General features: G+C 40.1%; 1 protein-coding gene and 1 long non-coding RNA gene across 5 annotated transcripts; both read right to left on the minus strand.

Moving 5' to 3' along the window:
• Positions 1 to 1,721: 1,721 nt before the first annotated feature.
• Positions 1,722 to 18,226, minus strand: brsk1a (BR serine/threonine kinase 1a). 4 transcript variants are annotated; one of them, XM_010775166.1, is made up of 20 exons: positions 16,959 to 18,226; positions 16,753 to 16,847; positions 16,492 to 16,577; positions 15,935 to 16,075; positions 15,510 to 15,626; positions 15,258 to 15,291; positions 15,009 to 15,077; positions 14,714 to 14,860; positions 13,741 to 13,772; positions 13,362 to 13,526; positions 12,567 to 12,664; positions 11,259 to 11,409; positions 11,099 to 11,159; positions 9,052 to 9,328; positions 6,931 to 6,981; positions 6,288 to 6,336; positions 6,047 to 6,170; positions 5,528 to 5,732; positions 4,985 to 5,074; positions 1,722 to 4,285 (listed from the first exon to the last, which is right to left on the minus strand). In XM_010775166.1, exons 1-20 carry the CDS (start codon positions 17,041 to 17,043, stop codon positions 4,074 to 4,076), a joined length of 2,289 nt encoding a protein of 762 aa, XP_010773468.1. In that variant the 5' UTR covers positions 17,044 to 18,226; the 3' UTR covers positions 1,722 to 4,073. The 4 variants fall into 4 exon arrangements, with proteins under 4 accessions (XP_010773468.1, XP_010773460.1, XP_010773481.1 ...); XM_010775158.1 differs by having other exon boundaries at positions 11,259 to 11,412; positions 16,959 to 18,225; XM_010775179.1 differs by lacking the exon at positions 6,931 to 6,981.
• A 1,957-nt stretch (positions 18,227 to 20,183) lies between these two features.
• LOC104948910 (uncharacterized) lies at positions 20,184 to 22,963 on the minus strand. The gene is made up of 4 exons (XR_798746.1): positions 22,326 to 22,963; positions 21,783 to 21,889; positions 20,840 to 20,952; positions 20,184 to 20,373 (listed from the first exon to the last, which is right to left on the minus strand). It is a non-coding gene; the product is annotated as an uncharacterized lncRNA (long non-coding RNA).
• Positions 22,964 to 22,987: the final 24 nt, after the last annotated feature.

The following is a 22,987-nucleotide window of genomic DNA, read 5'->3' on the forward strand; positions in this document are numbered from 1 at the left end:
AGATGGATATACGTTAGTGATAATATAAAAGGAAAAATAAAACCAGAAAACTGTAAGTATCTCTCTCAACAACAACAACGGAGGAGGAGAAAAAAGAGAGAGATTTACAGTTCTGGTTATTATTTCCCTTTTTATTATTTATTCACTAACGTATCCATCTATTTATTTTTTTGGTCAGGGGGTGATTGTGTCATGTATTTGATTAGATTAATGCCAACAAAGCTAATACAAGTTACCCTACTCCATTCTCATTATCAACTGTTTTTTGAAGCATCAACTGACAATTGCTCTCATCATAACCTCTCTGATGTATTTGTTTTATGTCACATCATAATTATCGCGCTATCCCTGGGTAACGTGTGTTGTGTGTGTGTGTGACGGTGGATGCGGCTGAGTGAAGTGAGATTGAAAACTTTGCGCAGATGCAATTTTGAGTGTAACAGAGTTTTAAACTGACCCAGGAATACTATACATGAAACTAACAGCCAAACGCTAACAAGGCACATCATTTCTCCTCATGCATTAAATGCTTTGCCTATTGTGCCTTCATCGTCATTGACATTTTTAGCCTTGTCCCCTTTGACCTGTCTGTCTGGCCCCTTCAGCCGCGTTTGTAGGCCTTCATCACGAGAGAAACTGTACAAAGTTGTTTGCCTCCACTGTCCGTGCCACACTCTTTGATATACCCACCTCACCACTTTCAATCCTTTTCTCAGTCACGACGTCACCTTCCAACTATCATTGACCCAACTCTGGCTAAGATTGGTAAACATATTCTCCATTCATAAGGGTCAGTAGAATAAGGTGGTATTCACAAACAAAAAAGAAATGTCGTGTATCATAATTTAAAATATAAAAAGTGGGCACTATTATAACTATTGCCTGTGATTAAAAAAAGAACAATTATGGATGAAATTGAATGGTCAAAATAAAGAGAGATCCACCTTAATTGTTTAGGTTACAATAATAAACCCTAAATTCATGTGTGTGTCTATTTAGTTTCTGGTTAAATTGCTGTCTGTTCATTTTATGTGGCTGTTTTTTTGGTACCACTTACAATAAGAACTACCCTTATAAAAGGGTTTACGAAGTTTGTAATCATTATTAATTTGGTTGGTGAACACTTTATAAACTCCATTTACAAAGCTTTATAAGTACCATGAGATGAAAGCAGGGCAACTGTGACCGGCTGCTGCCAAATAGTGAGCGCCACATTTATGCTGTACTGCTAAGCCTTATTTGAAATGGTAGTACTCCATTAATTAATGGAAAATGTGTTTATACACTTTACAATAAGGCTCACTTTTGCAACTAAAATGTTAGTAATCTCTCTCAACAACAACAACGGAGGAGGAGGAAAAGAGAGAGATTACTGAACATTTATTAAGTTGGGCCAAAGTGAAGCCTATTGGTAAGTGTAAAACACATTCTCCATTAATGTAATGAGTTACTAGCCATTTCAAATAAGGCTTCAGGCAGTACAGATAAATGTGGGCTCACTATTTGGCAAGCAGCCGTCCAGTTCCACTGGTTCATCTCATGTCTTATAAAAAGAAGCTTATTAATGATTTATAAGTGTTCACAACCAAATTAATAAATGAATTACAAACTATTCGTAAACCCTTTATAAGGGTAGTCTTATTGTAAAGTGGTACCAAAAAAAACAGCCACATAAAATGAACAGACAGCATTTTAACCCAGAAACTAAATAGACACACACATGAATTTAGGGTTTATTATTGTAACCATAACAATAAGGTGGATCTCTCTTTATTTTGACCATCAATTCAATCATAATTGTTCTTTTTATCACAGGCAATAGTTATAATAGTGCACTTTTTATATTTAAATTATGATACAGACATTTCTTTTTTTTTGTATACACCTTATTCTACTGACCCTTATGAATGGAGAATAGTTTACAATCTTAGCCAGAGTTGGGTCAATGATAGTGAAGGTGACGTCGTGACGAGAAAAGATGAATGTGGTGATGGTGGGTAATCAAAGAGTGTGCACGGACAGTGAGGCAAACAACTTTGTACAGTTTCTCTCGTGATGAAGGCTACACAACGGGTGAAGAGGCAGACAGACAGGTCAAAGGGGACAAGGCTAAAAAGCAAGAGATGAAGCAAATAGCAAGCATTTAATGCATGAGAGAAATGATGTGCCTGTTAGCGTTTGGCTGTTAGTTCATGTAGTATTCCTGGGTCAGTTTAAAACTCTGTACACTCAAAATGCATCTGCTGCAAAGTTTTCATCTCACTCTCACTCAGCCGCCATCCACCCGTCGCACACACACACACACACACACGTTACCAGGGATAAGCGCGATAAATATGATGTGACATAAACAAATATCATCAGAGAGGTATGATGAGAGCAACTTGTCAGTGATGCTCAAAAAACAGTGATAATGAGAATTGAAGTAGGTAACTTGTATTAGCTTTTGTTGGCATTAAATCTAATCAAATACATGACACAATCAACCACCTGACCAAAAAAATAAATAGATGGATACGTTAGTGAATAAATATAAAAAAGGAAATAATAACCAGAACTGTAGCACTGTGTGTCTCTCTGAAAACATTCTGCACTTTTGTTGCATATTGTGCTGTATGGAAGACTGGTGAAAAACATCGACTAGTTTGATAGAGTGCTGGAGGAATACGTGACTGTCCGAGCTGCTACGTCTGCTTGCAGGATGGTGCGACTCTCTGGTGGTGAGCGTGGGTGCAGTGATGGACTACTTGGCTTGTTGGTGAACACTGAAGAAGTGAGGATCCCGGGGTGAGGAGACTCTTTGCTTGCTTCCCATTTTAAAGTCCTGCACAACGCGGAATTGACATCGCAAGCCTTTAGAGTCCGGCATCATGAAAATGTCCATTGATGAATTTCCTTTGTGTTTTTTTTGTTGTTGTTTCATTTTGTTCTGAGTCAGTACATAAATACTATTGGCAATAGGAGACAAGCTTGACGAGAAAGATGGCGTCTGTTTGATCCACAGGCCAGGAACGCTCTTCTCACTCTGGCCTCAGACAGCAGGGATGAGGTTCATGGAACAATTCACGCATAATGTTTTTTTTTTCTTCATATAGTTATGTTCATATTTCTGTTCAAATCAAAAAATACTTTTGTTCAGAGCAACAAGGGTCCAATGTGAAAATCTTAGATGCATTGTTTCATATTGTCTCTGAGTAAAAAGAAAATACAAAAAGAATCAAAACATTGAACTTTAACGTCTTCTTAAAGCAACGTCCCCTCTCCGGCACTGTCGAGTGTTTCTGTCTGTACTGCCGTCACTGTGCTACTGACATCCTCGAAATAAATATGTAAACAATAAATACAAACTAAATAAAAAAATATTTATTTTCACATTCACTTACTTAGCTTACTTGGTTGGTTTTCTTTAGCTCAGGAGAAGACACCGCTGGAGTTCCAGGCTGTTGTTTCTCCTGAGAAAATCAGGACCTTTTGCTCAGCTCCTCACTGACGTGGGAGCAGGTTGCTAACTCTTAGGGTTCTTCTGCAGAGATACATCTATATTTCTTTCAGTATGGACTGCATGTTGCTTGATAATGATATGAGCGTACTGGTTAATTTAAAGAGTAATCTTGAGAACCGTCACAAGACTGTTACTTCTTTTTGGTGTCAGATACTGTATTACGACGATATGGTAGACTAGCCTATCTGATCATTTCAGCATCCTTTAGCAGGCTGATTTGCTAACTGGCATGCACATTAGCACTTCAAAATTCCTAGTTGGATCTGTGAAGCTGTATCTATGAGGGATACCAAACTGCTCATTCACATTTATATTTTTTCCCTTAAAAGGGTGATTCCTTAACACTTCTCATTTAAGGGGTAGGAATCCTGGAGATCCAGAAGATCAAAACAATGTGGAGTTGGGGGGGGAAAAAAGCGTGACAGAGAAATACTCAACCCTTGCACCTTCAATAACTTAGTCAAGGAAGAAAAGGAGTAGCTCATGGCTTGCAGGGACACTTGGAGATGAAGTTACACCGTCTTCTTCCCGCTGTGGTTCAGGCATCCCGCTGCGCTGACTCACTTCTCTCCTACGGTTGGGATTGGGTTCCGTTGGAGGACAGCAGTCGGGTTCTCTCTTTCGCCGAGCCTCTGCGCTGCAGGACCCCCCCGCTGCCTCCGATGCTTCCTCCGTCCGCCCGGTCGCCCCACTCGCACCTGTCGCCCCCACCCTCCGAGCGCCTCGAGTTTTGGCGGGTGGGGGTCCCGTGGGGCCGGCCGTTCTTCTCATCTGGGAAGGGATCAGCAGACGAGAACAGGAAAGTCACTCTCGACGTATACATTACATGTTACTTGTTAGACGCTTTTATCCAAAGCGACTTACATACTCAATACTGTGGACAATCCCCACAGGAGCAATTTGGGATGAAGTGTCTCAGGGACACAACGACATGCTGACTGCAGTGGGGTTTGAACCTGTGCTCCCCTGATCCCAACACCACCACAGCCGTATACATGCTTTAGTGTCTATGGGTCTGGGCAGGATCAAATGGAATGTTTGATTACAGAAATGGGGGGTAAGCCTTAAATTCAGTTCCTTTATTGAAAGATCAACTGCACTACTTCAGCCGATGAATTTCCAAGAAAATTCGAGAGTATGGTTTGAATAGAAAAAGATCCTTGAAATCGAATTAAACAAACAACAATATAAGTGAATGTTTAATGATTCTAGATAATACATTTGCATATATTCAGATAGCTCATGGTGTAATAAGTTAGTTTAGGGCCATATGTGTCTGTATCTCTAAATACCAAGAGATGTTTCAAGCACAAGGAAATGAAGTATTGGTCAATAAAATATATTTCAAAACATAAAAAGGCAAGAAAAACACATAAAGACACATAAATGCCCCTGCACATACCTAGAATAATAAATCCAAACATGGAAAAAATGTCATATTGTTACTCTGGTGAAAGCACAAGCGTGAATAAGCAGTCTCACCAGATAGGGCTTGCGCCATGGGTTGATCATGAGAGCTGAGAAGTTGGGCTTGAATCGTTTCCACCACTCGTCTGAACCTGCGACTCGGACCTGGAGAGGCATCGAGTCACGCACAAATATTATGCTTACGTTTTAAGAACTAAAAGTATGACTTTAACATTTCCAGATGATATCTTTTTTATTTGTCAAATAGGTCATGAGTTTCAGATATTAGGTCTCAATGTCTATACAAAATACAACCTTAAAACATCAGGATCAGAGAATAAGTGAACATGTTTTTATTAAATGTTCCCTTTCTGAATCAAAGTTAGATTAATGTATATGGCAGACAACAGCCTGTTAGCTTAGCATAAAGACTGGACACAGGATGAAACAGCTAGCCAGGCTAGATAAACCAATTGTTATTGATCCTCTCAATTAACCCCTCACTCAGTTTGAAACTAGTTATGTCATTTTTTTTATTTTAAATAAGTACGACCAAAACTTATTTTCAAATTTGAATGGAGTTGAATAAACTCCCAATGAAATGATCGGTCCACTTGCCTGAAATGAGGGTGAACGTCACGCTGTAGATTCCTGTCTCCCTCCTGCCCTCCCTCTCGGTCCTCTCTCGCTCCCTCTCGCCTTCGGAAAAAGAAATGTCCACCTGGAATTTGACGGGCTTCTGGAAGACAGAAGGGCCGGCGGAGGACTTGTACTCGGCCCGAAAGCTGGTCTGTGAAAGAACGCTGTGACTGAGCGACGGGATCTGTGTGGTTGGGAGAGAGAGAAGAAGCAGAGAGACCGACAGACTTACGAGGCGGGAGAGGTACGGGTACAAACGTGAGTATAGGGAGACAAAGGGTGAGGGTAAGGAGAAGAGAGACAGAGTGAGCCATTGGTGAAAGCAAAGTGATAGATAAACGTGCAACGGGTGAGCAAGATTCAAATAATAAAAAAACGTGAAAGAAATGCGTACAGTATGAGAGTGCGTGTCAAGTCCTTAGAGCCAGTGAGAGCCATGCCTCTACAAACAAGTGTTGATAGTGAGGGGAATGAAGACAGACCAGCTCAAATACTCACAGACAGGAAGGCGTGGACGATGTCGGCTTTGACCGAACTCAGAGGTTTGTCTCTGATCACGACGAAGATCTGCTCCTCCTTCTCCAGGCCGATGAAGTTCCCGAACCACGACTTCTTAGCCAGCCTGGCAGCCAGACAGAAAAAATATACAGTCGAAGCAAATACACAGAGCCAAAGAAAAACCTCACAAACACAAAGCCTTCAAGAGTTAAAACAACTCCACAAGTTTATCTCCACTTACTCAGGGCTGGATTCTGGTGTTAGACTGGACATGTCTTCTGATGTAGGAACTGAAAGAGACAACTCACTTTTAATATTAACAGTTCAATAGATGATCTTCAACTGGAAGCCAGAGGGAAAGAAATATTAAGATATGATCCATGCGGTTAAAGAGGTCAGGACACTGTATGCTGGAACAGAAAATGGATGTTTGTCAGTGTTAGAACGACATCATGATAGCATGATACTAAAAACAAATTAAAGATGGATATTATTCTAATAATAGACATAATATTATTGTTTTGGTCAGCTTGTTTTACCTGGTGGTACAGAAGAGCCTTGCCGTACCCAAAAGTGCCCTCCAACTGGCCCGAGTCCGAAAATGTGTCATTTAATTATTTTTGAGTAACAGTTATTTTTTACTTTTACACATCAAAATACAATGAAAGTGTAAAAATGAGTTGTTAATCATTTGAATGTTTTAGTAATGAAATGATGTCATGTCTGACACACAGCATGAAATTAACTAACTTAGCTTAACGCAGTCAGATTCTAAATCTTCAGTCAATGATTAAAACAGAATAAATTTAAATTTTGGATTAACTATAATAACTATAAAAAATACAGTCGAGAGGCAACTGACAACACGACCCTGAAAGACGAACCTTTCATTGCTGAAGAGGGGTCAGCAGTTGAGGTGCCATGCGGCGCCACTTCTAGAAAGAAAATGAGAAGATGTTACCAGGCTAGGCTACAGCAATCTGGAACTACGGCGGTGAAGTTAGTTTCAGGTTGGATACACGGAATAATGTCCTGGATCCAGAGGGTCATCTCACCCAGTTTCACAGACCGTCAGCAGACCCAGTCCTCGCTCTAAACCAAAGGGTTTCACTTTCCAATAATAAATTACCATTTGAAAACCATTGTGGTAGTTTGCCCATAAGTGAAAAGTATGGTGTGGTCCAAAATAATAATGATCTCAATGTCGAGGACGCTTCCTTGGTAGCACATGTCTTCCGAGTCACTTGCTTCAGAAGCGAGGCAAGAACCCTTCCTAGCCTCGGAAAACAAAGAATTGTGGAATGGGCTAACAGGTGTGCAGGTGTGTGTCATATGCGAAGCCCCGCCTTAAATGGAGCACGATTTCTGCCAAAGATTTGGAAATTGGTCTGTGCGCAAAGCATTGTGGGGATTTTAAAGCCGTTTATCAATGTTGAGTAAAGCTGCTCCAGAGCCACTATTTCAAGCATACTACGTCATCGAGTGCCGCCGAAGGACTGTTCCAATATCCAGCATACCTGTAATTCTACCGAGCCCGGCGTACTTCGTAGCGAAAAATGTCGAGGCTGCACATGTGTAGACTCCGCGGTCTTAAAATCCCCACAATGCTTTGCACACGAACCAATTTCCCCAAATGCACACTCTTCGTTTTCCGAATGCCAGGAAGGATTCTTGCCTCGCTTCTGAAGCAAGTGACTCGGAAGACATGTGCTACCAAGCAAGCGTACTCGACATTGAGAAACACCCTAAGACCGCGGAGTCTACACATGTGCAGCCTCGAAATTTCTCGCTACGAAGTACGCCGGCCTCGGTAGAATTCCAAGTATGCTGGACATTGGAACAGTCCTTCGGCGGCACTCTATGACGTAGTATGCTTGAAATAGTGGCTCTGGAGCAGCGTTCCTCGACATTGAGAAAGACCCTCTGACTCTGAATCGATGCAGCGTTGTATAACTAGAAGGACACACCTTTTTATTGGATGTTAGCCCACATTCTCTTTTATATGTATATTCAAGTGGAATTTCAGATTTCTTAGGTTGAAAAATTCGATTTATTTTCGTTAGCTTCAATTTCCTGTGACCCAATGGCATTGAATTACTTCACTAGACAAGTAGGACACACCTCTTCCTTAATGGACATATTAATATAAAAAGGAAGTTGACTAAAATCCAATAAAGAAAAGTGTGTGCTACTTGGCCAGTGTAGTAATACAATGCTGCATTGATTTGGAATCAATTATTCATGTCACATCATACTAATTAATTGTCTACAAGTTTTAAGCATTATGTCACTAATATGGTTCAGTTAGCACGGCGGCGATAACATTGGCTTTGTGTCGTTCATACAGTGATTTGTTGATGGTCCCTAAGGGAAGCCCTGTGGTAAAGAATAAGGGCTGGATTAGATATGAGCTTCAAATGCTGGCAGTCTGTGCAACTGAGTATTAAGAGCGGAGTGAATGTATCCAACCTCAAACAAACTTTACCGCGGTTCTAGGATTAACAGGGCCAGAGGAACAGCAAAGGCTGTATACTGTATAGCTAAAGTGGCTCTTTAATTGATTCAGCAGTGGGAAGTGGTGCTTGGGAAATTTGATTTGGTATGTGTTCTGAAAGGTTTCCGAACCTCTGTGAAACATGTGTAAATAATCCAGCGCCTCCTTAATCATTTCTGCTTTTTTCTTTCTCGCTTTGTCTCCCTCCCCAAAGACCCCACGCACACAAAAGTGTAATTTATTTCACAAAATAAAAGGCAAGATGACAAGATGAAAGATGAATATGACTTAAAGCAGTATTTGTTTGTTTTATTTCAATAGTTATCTCAATAATATAGTCACTGTTATTGATTTGGCCATGATAATCTTATAGTGAATATGTCCTATTGTGTAAGTAGAAAAAACTTCTTAAAGCTGATGAGCTACAGTTTGTTAGTTTAGTTAACTCTGGTGCAGATAATGTTGAGACCTTAAAATCACGACACCTCCACATTCCTTCCTACAAACTCACCCTGCATCTTGCGGCGATGGAAACGCGGCGAGCCCAGCAGGTTGTTCTTGAAAGAATTGAGGCGGGTCCTCCAGTGGGCGGAGCTGCTGGCCGCCATGCCGCTTCCCCCCCCGGGACTGGAGGGCGGGGTCAGCGACAGAGAGCCCACCCCTCCCCCTCCCTCCGCCCGCGAGGAGGATGAGGACGAGGAAGAGGAGGGCGGGGTAGAGGAGGGGTGGTGAGGGTGGTGGACAGGGGTGCCCAAGGGCGTGGGCAACGGAGAGCCCTGGGGGGTAACCTGCGGCACAGAGTGGGCAGAGTTTGGGTAGAAGCTCTTAGTCACTGACTTAAGGACAGAAGACGAGGGGAAGAAGAAACGAGGGATGGGTGACACGAGCGGAGAGGGGGAGGGTGAGCGGGAGGATGGGTTGTGCAGAGGCAGGGATTTGATGGGCTGCAGGTGGGGTCGGTCGGCCGGTCCCTTGGTGGGCAGGGTCTGGGTCTTTGGGTTGGGGGGAGCTTTGTGCTTTTCATGAGCCCGTGCGGAGCGAGGAGTGGTGGCGTTTCCCTGTTTGGACTCCTTTGAGAGGAGGGTGGCGGTGGCTGAGGTGACGTCTGATTGGCTGAAAGTGAAGATGGGGCTTTGATAGGACTGGGAAGGGGGGGATTTGTGGGGTGGGGGGATGGGGGATGGAACATGGAGAAAGGATGGAGATGAATATCATGCTTCATGACAAAAGAGTGCATCTTGTGAGTAGTGAAAGTCTCAAATGCAATACTACCAATGGTGACTAAAGAAGCATTCACGTCTGCACTTTATCTTTTTGTGCTCTTCATATTTCATGTGATTGTGGTAGTGACTGGGTTAAACATTTAGTGACTAAAGGCAGTGAAGATGTTATTGCTTGCAGTTAAGAATGAATTATTCACCATCTATGGACTGTTTTAGAACATGAGCGAACTATCCAATAAACCCACATTAATCCTCTTTTTAAAGGTTCAATGTTATATTCTTGAGAATGGTGCACACAACTAGTTCATGCATGATGAGGAAGATAAGTGACATGAAGACAGAAGAAGAATGCCACACAAACCTCCTGTCGGGTGAGATTTAATCTGAGGCACTGGTGTGCTGGTGATGATGTGTAAGAATGACTGAAGACTTGATAAATGGATACTTGAGGGGGTCGTGAATGTGGTTACATTTTTATAAAAGCAGTTTAAGGCACAGCACACTGATATCGATAGCTAGACACATGTTGAAACTACTTTTACTGTTAAAAACACTCATGATTAGCAGTATTTATGAAATTCTTAGACATTGTTAAGATCTACATTTGTTTATGTAACATGGTAATATTGTCACAAAACGAATGAATACATAATAAATCACTTTAAATTACAGTCCCAGCTTAATGTCAGCAATACTTCAAAATTCAAAACGACAAATTGGTTAACGGCACTGTTGTCAACAAACTCCCAGAATATGACATGACCTAAATGTTCACTCTAGGGCTCGATGGAAATGCTAACCATGTGGCCTCTGCTGATTGGGCAACACTGAAGCACACACATAACATTAAGGCTTTAAGGATTTGAAGACTGTCTTAAAACAATAGCCAGGGGTCCATCAGAAGAGTTTCTGTGCGTGTATTAATTCCTCCTGTTCATACTGCCAGTAACTGTAAGTGATCCCTTCTTAATGTGATTTAAATGTAAGTGATACTGGCCAAAATGGACAGTTCTTGTTCTGTGTAAATATGCTCCCTGAAGCTTATCTTAAGCTAATATTAGGCTTCCCAGAAAGTGTTGCATTGCTGAGCTGCAGCCAAGGGATAGTCACACAAAGGGAATTCTACATCAAATCAAAGTGTAATCAAGCAGGAGGGGGGGTCGTTCAATGGCCTGATTATTGTGAGTCTATCCTGGGGGAGTTAAATAATACAAAATAATGTTGGATTTCAATATTTTATAATGCATGCTTGCATTCTGATCAAAGACAGTGCAGGTAATCAATGCAACAGTTAAATGTGTACAGTTTGTCGAAGTTTGGCCACCAGGCCCTTACCCTGGGACTGCTGAGAGGACTGGAGGAGAGACCGGTTGATGCTCCGCTGACTGAGCGAGACCTGGGGAACAGAGCCCAGGTCAAAGGATTGTCAGCAAAGAAAGAGTATGAGCAACGAGAAACTGTGTGTAATGCATGTGTGTTAGCATACTATAAGTACCTCTGGCTGTGTGCAGCTGTGTCCAGGGCCCTGCGAGGCGGGGTAGGGGACCCCTGCTCAGTAACACTGAGCACCTCGAGGCTTTTCCTCTCGGGGCGACAGCGGCCGTGGCGCGTCAGCATCGGAGAGTCAACACGCTTTCGAGGAGGGTCTGCTGTGGAGCACCGACGTAAAGTTATGAAAGGATAGATCGACATTTATTTGCAGTTTTTGGCTAAGTTTGACTTACATTGCAGGATATGTTGGGCAACTGTCACTCTGAAAAATATGCTTTGTTTCTTTCCCGTTGAAGTGGTCAGGGTTCCTGCAGGTTTCAACAACTCAAATTTAAGACTTTTTAAGACCTTTTCAAGACCACTTTGAATAGAATTTAAGACCTATTTCACGGCAAGAAAGTATGAAGGAAAATTGCTATGAAAGAAGAAATACGTCCCATAATTACTTACAAAGTAAATGTATTCATGTTCAACATAAGAACAATGACTGAACATAACAGCATAACAGTACAGAACTGTGTTAGCGTGTTAGACAAAAAGTGTGTGTGTGTGTGATAGGGCTGTGCAATTAATGGTATTTTAATCGCAATTATGATTTTGGCCTACCACAATTACGAAAACAACATAATCGAAAAAAACGATTATTTTGCTTTGCTAGGTTGTGACAGTGCACTACAACATAATTGATCTAATTAATATTAGTCTAATTTTTTTTTATGTATCATATTTATGTTTAGTAGCTTGTGGAAGTGCCCTCCAAAATAGTTGTTGATCTTGTTTATTGGTATTTATTATTTTGATATTATTTATTTAAATGTATCAGTACTGGTAAGGTGTTTTTTTATTTTTTTATTAATAAACCCTATTGCTTGCTGTTAGTAACAAATGTGGCTTCATCTTCATCATCTCGCTCTGTTGTCACTATGCATTTATTTTCTCTTTTACAGTACTCAAAAGTGTGATTTTCCCACTGGCTCTCTGTGCGCCATCTGTGACTGTGATACATTTTGCTTTATTTAATCAAAAAAGAATAGCCGTCTTCACCCAGTTTTGTCCAATTTTAAATGATTTTTGAAGACAGAAGAGGCTTTAGGCCGATGCTAATGGTGGGGATGACATTGACTGACTTCTTGGTTTAATGGCTATATGTACAAATATCTTATCCAAAACCCAATAGTGTGTAAATAATTCTGAGGGTACCTGTGTTTGGCCCCAGACTCACACACTCCGGTAAAATCTCTTCACAGAAAGCTAGGCTGGTAAAAGCAGCTCCCTGCGTTGAGTGGATCCCTCCTGCCCCCTATTGACTGACCTACGTCATTGCGCGGTGGCAAGTCCTCGTCCTCATAGCTGGGGTAGCGCTCTTTCCTGTCCAGCAGCAGGTAATAGATCATCTTCTCCTGGTTTTCTCTGAGACACAAACAGAAGAAAATAAACATCGATCCAAATACCTACTCCTACTATAAGTTATGGTGAGGTATGTTGAGGTGCCTGATCTCCAGCGTTTTCCACTTCAAAACAACAAAACACAGGCTTTTTTTGAACACAAATCATTATTTAAATATTGCTTTTTTTGTTTGTTTGTTTTCTCAATGAGCACCTGACTGCACCATGACTTTGATTTTTGTAAGGTGTGGATCACACAGCTTCATCCGCCATCTTGCTTTCTTTCACTAACGTATCACATGGCTTTTTGGAGAGGAAACTGTATCCCCTTTCTGCTTTCACACAGCTCTCACAATATCTGTCCACAATACACAGGAGTACAAAAAATCATAAATGAAGTACATGAATGTGTGAGCAGAATAATAGTAACTAAAATACTGCAGTCTTTAATAAATGCAATTAGTATAACTAGATGTTTCACGTACTGTATTGTCTTACATAATAGTTACATAATACTTTTTTTCTCCTCAACATATATATTAATAATCTTTCAACAGTTTCAAATCGTTTTATAACATAACCTCATTACTGTCCATTGTAATTAGAGCAGTAGTGGTTGTACTGCAGGGCTGTTCACTTGCACTTCATTATGTAAGTAAGTGTGAGTGTTTTCCAGGTCACGCGGCGTTCACGGTTAAACACAGTTATGTTAAATACTTACTCTTCACATTGCAAATCACGCGTGAGCTTGCCTCGGTCTCGGAAACACCCGAGCGAGTGCATGCTGTCCAACACATCTGGGTCCAGCTCCGTTAGGGAAGAGATTCGCTTCACACACACTCGCCTGGGAGGAGGCTGCTCGGGACACGGCTCATTGCGACCACCCCTGGGAGACACACACACACACACACACACACACACACACACACACACACACACACACACACACACACACACACACACACACACACACACACACACACACCGTGAAACACACATGAATGACACAGATATAAAGAATAATTAAAAATGACCACACATCGCTTCAGATTAGTATTTCATTCAACAGTCCAGTATGTAAAAAGAGAGTGTATACTCACAGATACCAGGCGTGTTTCTGGATGGCCTCTAGCTGTAAAAGGTGACAGGGCAGATGGGGCCATTAGCTCCTACAGTCTGTTCGCAGCCAGATGGCCGCAGAGCTGTGCTGTGTGAACACCTCACACCAGATACTTTTCTTTCAAACTCCTCATCAGTATTTTACATTAAAATCACAATTACATGCGTTATTCTGATTTCTGTTAAGGCATTGGACGATATGTTTTAAGTACTGTAGGTGTGATTCATGATATTATCCATATGAATCATTCAAATATGCTTAGTTGGAACTCTTAAAATGACTTGGTTTGAAATCACATTTTATTTTTAAGAAACAAATATTTCTTTTAAAAATAGGAATTTAGCGACAATCATTTTTGGGGCAAAACGATCAATTTAATCATCTAAAGAATAATGTCCCCTTGCATAAGAAAAAGAAACGTTTTTATAATTGAATAGGAACATTCTGGGAGTCTGGTCTTTCTTATGTGATCATCATGTATTTTATTTTTGATTAGGCTCTATTTTTTCATTCTCTACAATGACAACTACAGGAATGTAAATTTACCATGAACATATTGTCAATTCCGATAAATTCATAAAGTAGGAATGAAAGGCGAACCGCAATTTGATGAGGACAATTTAATACTTTTAAATGTTGGCCATGAGGGTTGTGCAATAGGTCGCCATTGTCAGTATGTGCGTCTGTGTATTGTGTTTGTGCGAACGGTGTATGAGTGATGATATGTGTATGTATTTTAATGTTTATTATGTTTGTATATGTAGATGTATGCGGAACTGCAGGACAGAGTCCAGAACAAATGTCCTTAAGGGGACAATAAAGTATATCGTATCGTAACACAGGTGTAAATTATCTTTGGGTACAGTCTAAATATAGAAATAGTTTTAATTCCAGTTTTTTAGAAGGCATTTAGACCCCATGTTTCTGAGCCTGGTGTGAGCACAGTCTCTTACCGTGAGCCTCTTTTCGGGGTTGACCTCAATCATGCCCTTCAGCAGGGACTGACAGTCCGGGGGGATGAAGTGGGGCATGTGGAACACCCCGCTCTTCACCTTCTCCAGGAGCTGCCGTAAATTGTCATGGTCAAAGGGCAGGGCACCCTGTAGGAGAAAGGATGGGATGAAAAGGACAAAAAAAAGTGTTACAAATAAACCTGACTTGAAGAAGGGGAAGGAAGTCTGCAGAAACATAAAGGGGCCTTTACAAAAGGACCAAACCTGTGTTGTGAAAACGGAGCAAAAGACTCACCACCAGTAGAGCAAAAAGGATGACCCCACAGCTCCACACATCTGCTCTCCGCCCGTCATATTTCTCTCCCTGCGACAGAAAGAATGAATCATACACTGACTAAAAACGCAATATGAGTGACTTTGATTGATTCAATCACGGATTCAATTTCAGCTCATTAGGGGCTTATCTAAGACATCTCCTAAATGACTGTAGAATTAACATCTGCATGGTTTATATTACAGGTTCCAACATTTGAGAAACACCCACCCGTATGACTTCAGGGCAAGCATAATGTGGTGATCTAAAATGAAAGAAAAAAGCACAATTGTTATGCGTGCAATTCTGGAATAATTGGCAGTAATTACTAATAATAAGTAGTATTTTAAAAAGTGGCACATTATGTATTCTTTATCACGAGGAATTTATTATGTTATGCATTGATATACACTGTTTCTGAAATACAAAATATTTTAAAATGGGTGTACTCATTAACAGCACACTCAAACACTTGGTACTCACCCACAGCTGGTCTCTAACAGACTGTCCCCCACCTGTAGGGAGGCCATGCCAAAGTCAGCGATACGGATGTTGTTCTTTTCATCCAGGAGCAGGTTCTCAGGCTTCAGGTCTCTGTGACTGTTGACACAAACACAACAGAAACTGTAAGATTTCCAGTACTGGTTATCGCTTTTCAACTGTTCCTGCTACACAATCCACTAATGTATAACTTGATTTGCTGACAAAAATGTGTCCAAATGATATTTAAGGATGAAAAGTGCCTGCAAACATTGAGTCAGTATTAGAAAGAGATGTTTATGATTCATTTTTGATGTAACTGACTAAGACAGCTTCTGATTTATTCTTCCATGACACATCAACTTGGCATGGATTCTTCATTGTTTAAAGAGTTTGATTTAAGGACCACTCTCAGCAAAGAAACCCACCAGATGGAATGACTGTGGCAGAAATCCAAAGCAGATATGATCTGCCTGAAGAACTTTCTGGCCTCTTTCGGAGTCAGCCGGCCCTTCTTCACCAGGTAGTCAAACAGCTCCCCCCCCGACACATGCTCCAACACCAGGTACCTTTCAACATTAAGGAAGAACAGTGTGATTTGAAAAAGACATTAGTGAGGACCAAAAAAGATACTACGCATTTTGGATGTTTGATTCTTGGTCTAAAATATTGATATGAAATCTTGTAATTTATTTTGTTATGCCTTCACTTTAAGCTAACATACCTGTCTATTCTGAAAAATCTTTATTTTAACATTTTAGTGAATATTTTCTTCAAGATAAATCAAAAACATTTAAGATTTAATGCAAGAGACGAAGCAGAAACAAATGAAAAGGGAGATTTGACGAATAGGAGATTAATATAGTTCATAGGAGTAATATTAATACCCAGCCTGCTCCAAAGTTCAGTATTCAGCCACAGAATAAAGCATGCAGACTGCATAGAGCGCAGTTGTGGGGCTCTTTTGAATGCAGAGGAAACTCACAGGTATTTGTTATTCTCGTAAACATCATGCAGCTTCAACACATGCGGATGCTCAATCAGTTTCAGAATGGCAATCTCCCTCTCAACCTGGTTAGAGAGAAGAGACAGATGTGCAGAAAAAGAGCTGAAGATATTAAAGCAGAGAGCACACAAGCCAGGAGAATACATTAGTTAAATATAGAGAATATGGAGCAGTTTGTGTAAAGCATCTTGATTAAAGCATTATGATCACTGCAATGACCTGACGAGCTTCATACTGTACCTTCATCAGGACTGACTCAGACAGCTTCTCTCTGTTGACTATTTTGACCGCTACCTTCTGACCCGTAATACAATGGACCCCGAGCTTGACCAGTCCTGAAATAGAAAATGTAGAGGCAAAAATAAGACAGACATGTTTGAAAGACGCGTCATCTAGAGTTTAAATGTCTACATTTAGTAGTTTAAAATCCCGCCGGGTTTACTCACCTGTCTGTCCCTTCCCCAGTGTTTTCTCCAGTCGGTAGGGCCCAACATATTGAGCTGACTGACTCAGAGACAGTTCCTTACTCATACTGCTCTTGAAGGAGGCTAACACACTACTCTATCTGCACAGTGGCTATTGCAATCACTGTGATATTATACAGCTTATACAGTTACAAGATGGTGCTCAATTTTGCAGATTTTATTTCAGTGATAATACTGATACACTGACTTGGTGAATGTTTAAAAACTGCAAACTGGTGCTGACATATGGGTGATACATGAACATTCTTTATCCAAATCTGGTTAATACACAAAGCTAAATATAGTTGTTCTGAAGCACAGTTAACATGTATAACGTTGAAGAAGAGAAACTGAAATGACAGCAAGTTACAAGGCTGTTGTATGCGTTAAATACTGAACACTACCCTAAAGATAAACATGACAAATTAAAGAGTTTTACTCCTGTACATTAGCTTATTTGTATAATGACGTTAAGTAGATATTACGTAGAAATTATCGTATTAGAGGAACGTTAACGTGTTTTTCCACGTAGGTTGGAAAGATTTATATCATTTGCTGGTCGTGTCTAACCAACAAAATGTCAAAATACGCCAGTTGGTTGTTAGCACTGATAATTAAATCTGTTTTACTCTCTCTGTCAGGCCTTTCACAGGTGCAACAACATGCTATGTTTTAGCCTCGCCGCCGCTCTCCCACACAGCAGCGAGGCTAGCTTTAGCTTCAACGGCTGGACCAACGGCCGTCTTGCTGTCAAAAAAAGCGACTCCTCCGGAAGTTCAACGCCAAACGGTTAGATTTATCACACGGCCTCCGCATTCTCACAATATTTCGAGGTGAAATTCCTAGCAAAACAACCATCTTTTAGCGTAGTGTAGTCCTCCCCCTCCCTGACTCTCCCCCGTCTCTCTACATCCCTGCAGATCACAGCATCTTCTCCTCTCTCCTTTGGCGTGTCCTCCCTCCTCACCGGCGGATACACAGGTAAAAAATATCCGCAGATAACCTCGCACAATTACCGACTGCCTTATTTCCCCAACCTCACTTTTAATAATAGTTCACGCAGGGTAAAAGGCCCCCCTAAATTACACTCCCTTCGGTTTTCTTGCCGTAAATCGATATTTTCCTCTCTCCTCTTCCTTCCTTCGTCTCACTCGCATCAGCATCCGGGTCCCACTCTCTCTCTCTCTCCATCCACTCTCATCTCGCCCTCCTCCTCCTCCTCCTCCTCCTGGTCTTCTTCCTCAAAATACGCTTATCTCTGCATTCACCTCAGCACCGCGGACACCTCCCTTACTGTTTTCATGAAAAAAAACGTGTAAACATCGCCAGAGGCAGCGGATGGGACTGCTGGTGAGGAGGGGACTTGGGTGTTTTGTCCCGGCTCTGGCCTCTCAGAATCACCGCTGTCCCGCAGCCTTTGGGCCGCAGTGGGGATTGCGTTGCATTAAAAAAAAAAAAGATAATTTAATTAAGTACAATAAGGAGGTAATTGCATAACCTCAGTATTTGCATTATATGCAACTTTATAGTCCTTCTCCAGCAGAGGTGGGAAGTAACAAAGTACATTTACTGAAGTACAGTACTTTTTACTTCTTTATTTGAGTGTTTCCATGTAATGCTACTTTATACTTTCACTCCAAAAGGGAAATAATGTAATTACTCCATTTCATTTATTAAACAGATTTAACAAAATGCATCCCTAAAAATGTAACTACTGGACTAACTTTTGAAGAAACAAAAGAGTCGAATTATTTAAATATTTTACAAAAGTCAATAAGAACTTTACTCTAATATTTGTATTTTTAATGCACTTGATTCTACTCCACTACAATTGATGTAACGTAAATTGAATTAGATTACTGAAAACTACTTATTGAACATTATGATTTTAATTAAATTCTAGAGGAATATTATAAAAACATAATTACTCAAATTGTGTGACTAGCTACAACATCGAAAAAAATAAATAGTATTAGAAGTATAAAGGTAATTAAGCACATTTAAATTATTTTTAACTAACTGGTAACTTGTAATAAAGTATCCTATACTAAAGTGAAATATCCCAATGCTTTTTCCAAAACTGTAAAACATTAAATTAACTGATGAACAGCTTATATTAAACGCACATATTCTGTGTCACCTTATTCATACATTGTCAGCCCCATTTATAATCACACAACATTTTCTCTTTGTATAAAAAACACCAAATGTTCCAGAAATTCATGATGCCAGCTATAGACCATATGACAAAAATAATATTTTCTGACGATCACATCTCCTTAAATAAGGGTGACCCATCACACCTCCTCATCTGGAGATGAAACTGAAAAGATATGTGTTGGGTGCTGATTTAAATGAATCACACAGGGATGAAAAGGAGGTATGTAGGACATGTGAATGTATCATCTGTAAAGTGCCTTGAAAAATCTCTAAATCTGAAATGTTGTGTGTGGGCGGATAATTCCCCAAAGCCCATCTTCATCTGCGCCTAGCTGGTTGATTTACACGCAGCCAGAAGGATTTGTCTCCAACCATGGTGCAGAAATAGAACTGGGAACACTCATTCTACAATCGTCTGTTTCCCTCTGGTTGTTTTAGATCAAAGTACTACAGAAATGGTGGACCTCAATCAGTGCCGCAAATGATAAAGTCAATCTTAATGGATGATAACAAGACATATTGTAATGCGTGATGCTATGTTTGCAACCAAGCAGTATTTATACTAAAGGAATTGAGAGAAGCAAAGATGGGAAATAAAAAAGAAGGACAAAAGTCTCAGTCTTAAAAAAAATTGAGGGCAGAATAAAGTCTGCTTTATCTTGCAAATATTTGTAAATATATATTTTTCGTCCACAACACCCGGATCTACCCTGTCTATTAGGTCACATCCGGTTTGTGAATAAATCATTTCGGCTACTAAACACATTTTCTCTACTGAAAATAAGGACCTCTGACTTTTCTTCCATCTCCACTAACTCATTGCAAGAGCTCAGACTGGGAAAGCGACATCAGACTGCTCAGTGCAAGTACTAATGTGAGGATTAAGCAGAGATTAACAAACTCTGCTTAATTCCATTAAGAGCAGCTATTCCACGTGAACGCCTATGCTCGGCCAGTGAAGAGATTTCAACAGCCAGCACATGTAATAAAACATAACAAAAATGTTTGAAATAAAAACTTGTCAATAGAGTAGCTTTTTATTCATTGCTTTTTTGTGCAAAAAAGGTTACAGTGCAGAGTTTATCAGAGTCTAATCCATAATGGAGTTATCACAGTTATGACAAAAAATGTTTCACATTGACAGAAGAATACAGTATTTTACGACGTTCAGTATCAGCACCCCCCTCTTCAGTTTTTCTGATGGTTCGGTCCGGTGCAATCAGCAGTGAAGGGAATGCTGGGAAAAGTGGAGGATTGGTTAAAGTGAAGCTGCGATTTAAATAAATAAAAAAAGATGGGAAATGTTATGAATATAAATATGTGATTGTAATTCAATACAATTTAATCTCACAGGTATATTCACCCTTCAAAAGACAATCTTTTAGATGGAATAAAAAAGCATTATTTCACATTAGCTAGCCAGTAATATTGTAATTGGAGCAGCTTACTTATTATTTTCAAGTATCCATTTGCCGTTTAAATGTCCTATCTTTACAGTTTCAATACTTTTTTCCTAATCATAATAATTTACCTTTTTCATTTGAGTCTAAATTCTGGTAAAATGATCATATACTGTAACTCCTAATAAACTCACTTAGTGCATTCTTGCTCATTGAATTAGTAGAGTGATGTGTTCATGTTGTGTGATTATACATGATAGAAAAATCAGAAATGATAGTTTGTAGTCAATTGTGTGAACTTACCTTTGATGAAGATGTACTTCCTTACGTATCATGATCCCTCAGACAGGGTTTTTAAACAGGACTGGAAGGCGTCCATCAGATCTTTGCAGGCGTCCTCTCCCTTCTCTCTGACACTGAAACACAAAACTGGGTTTACAAAACACTTAACACTCCCGGCACATGTACATAGTTTATCTTCTCTGACACAATAACATGTTTCAGTTTAAAATTGTGCAAATGACGTAATGTAAATGTTGAGAAAAACAGTAAACACATTAAAAGTCACCTAAAACTCAGTGGAGGAACGTAAATAATACTGCTAAATGTATTCAACGATGTGCATGAAAGGGATTATTACAGTATAGCCGGATAATAAAGTACTCTACTCCTCTGCATTTACTAAAGTACAACACAAAAATTGCAGCAGCAGCTACACTAGCACTAATGACAGCTGCACCTGCACACACACAAAGTGTTTTCATGTAACACGAACCAACAGACTGGTATGTGCCGATGCTCTGCAATAGGTCATACATGTGTAAACCTATTTTAAACCTCAGATCTATTTTTGCTTCTTAAGACATTTGCATTACTGTAAGGGCCCTCCATAAATGTTGAGTATTCTACATGAACTCTAGTTAGACTTAAGGATTACAGCACTCTTACAAATTGAGCCCAGATGAGAAGTGAATATGAAAACATTGGATGCCCCGCATAGAAGTCAATCAGTGTTAACTGAGGATGGCCATGTGGATGTAATTGAAGTGACAAGTATTTAGTTGGAACCCAAACACAGTTCATTCATTTCCCCTCAGGGCACACAGTTATACAAAGACCCTCTCTATTGGCAATTACAGACACCAAAGACTGTCACGCTGGCTGATGAAATAGTAATGTATGTTTGTACAAAATGAAATACATTGTTAGTATCTATAATTGTACCTTAATTACAGTCAGTACTCACCATTTGTCAAAGTCCTGTTTGATGACCTGGCATGATGCTGGAACTGCTTCATTGGAGTCTGGCATTTTGACAGGGAAGATCTGGAGTTTGTGGCTTTACCACAAGAGCTGCATTCATGTATGGTTACAGATTGGTTACAGCGATGAAGGGAGGGAGAGAGAGAGAGAGAGAGAGAGAGAGAGAGAGAGAGAGAGAGAGAGGGAGGGAAGAGGTATGACAGCAACTATTTGTAATAAACTCAGAAGAAATTAATCATCTGCAAGAGACTGCTCAATTTGATTTGAAATACTTGTTTCTCTAGTCTTGCTTTTTATTTTACTTTTTGCAAAATGTTTGGGAAAGTTGAGTTTCTTTGCTCCTTTCCCTTTGTTTACATGTATCTTCTATCCATTATGTACATTAACCTACAAAATGTAGGTAATCTCAAATGCTTTCATGTCCAACCTTTGTTTGACAGCCTTTCTAATGAATATGCAGATAGCTGACCTTTTGAGTCAAGCATTGTGCATTACAAAGACCTCATAATGCATCTAAAATACTCACCACAGGGGAAGGTCTTCTCCTGAAAGGAGATGGGGAAGCCTGTTTCTGTTATACACTGCTTTGTTAGCTTAAGAGGTAAAGAGTTGTAGCAAATATTACAAAACATAGATTGTTTGTCCCCCACGTTTTCTTAAATGACAAGGTATTGCAAAAGGTAAAATGCCTAAAATGTTGTGGTCACTTAATATTTACAGTATTTTAGTTCAAGGATTTCACTTCACCACTAGAGGGCAACAAACTCTCATACACATTACATTTCTGGACAAATGGCCTCCAGAGATGTGCATCAGTGCTACCAACAAAAGAGATACGTTTTACATTTAGCATTATTTACTAGTTTAGATGTTCATTCACGTATTGAAATCATTTTCTTACAGTATCTTGGTGTTTTTATGCAATTCAATATGGTGAAATGTTAATATGATGGTAAAGCCACTGACAGTGCATCAGAAAACCCTGATCAAAAAATGAAATATGAGAAAAGCATCACTGTCATGCTGCCAGTGATTCCTTCTCTTTTATCATGAACATAAAATCCAGTGTGCCATCTGCTGGTGTTCAAATCAAGTGCACATGAGCTCAGGCAGACTGGTACTCCAAATAATAAAATTAGCAAGAAACACCCTAAATCAGGTCTTGGCAATTTAAGGAATGTTGGCAAT

Source organism: Notothenia coriiceps, unplaced genomic scaffold (genome assembly GCF_000735185.1).
Source record: "Notothenia coriiceps isolate Sejong01 unplaced genomic scaffold, NC01 NC01_scaffold00000339, whole genome shotgun sequence".
Classification (NCBI taxonomy): Eukaryota; Metazoa; Chordata; class Actinopteri; order Perciformes; family Nototheniidae; genus Notothenia; species Notothenia coriiceps.

Bases quoted from the DNA above. Each gene is read 5' to 3' on its own strand.
- brsk1a (XM_010775158.1), bottom strand. From the start codon at position 17,043: ATGAGTAAGGAACTGTCTCTGAGTCAGTCAGCTCAATATGTTGGGCCC. The intron at 16,076-16,491 runs GTGAGTTTCCTC...TAATGTTGAAAG, and splicing joins TACGAGAATAACAAATACCT to GTACCTGGTGTTGGAGCATG. The intron at 4,286-4,984 runs GTGAGACTGCTT...TCTCGTCTGCTG, and splicing joins CATGGCGCAAGCCCTATCTG to ATCCCTTCCCAGATGAGAAG.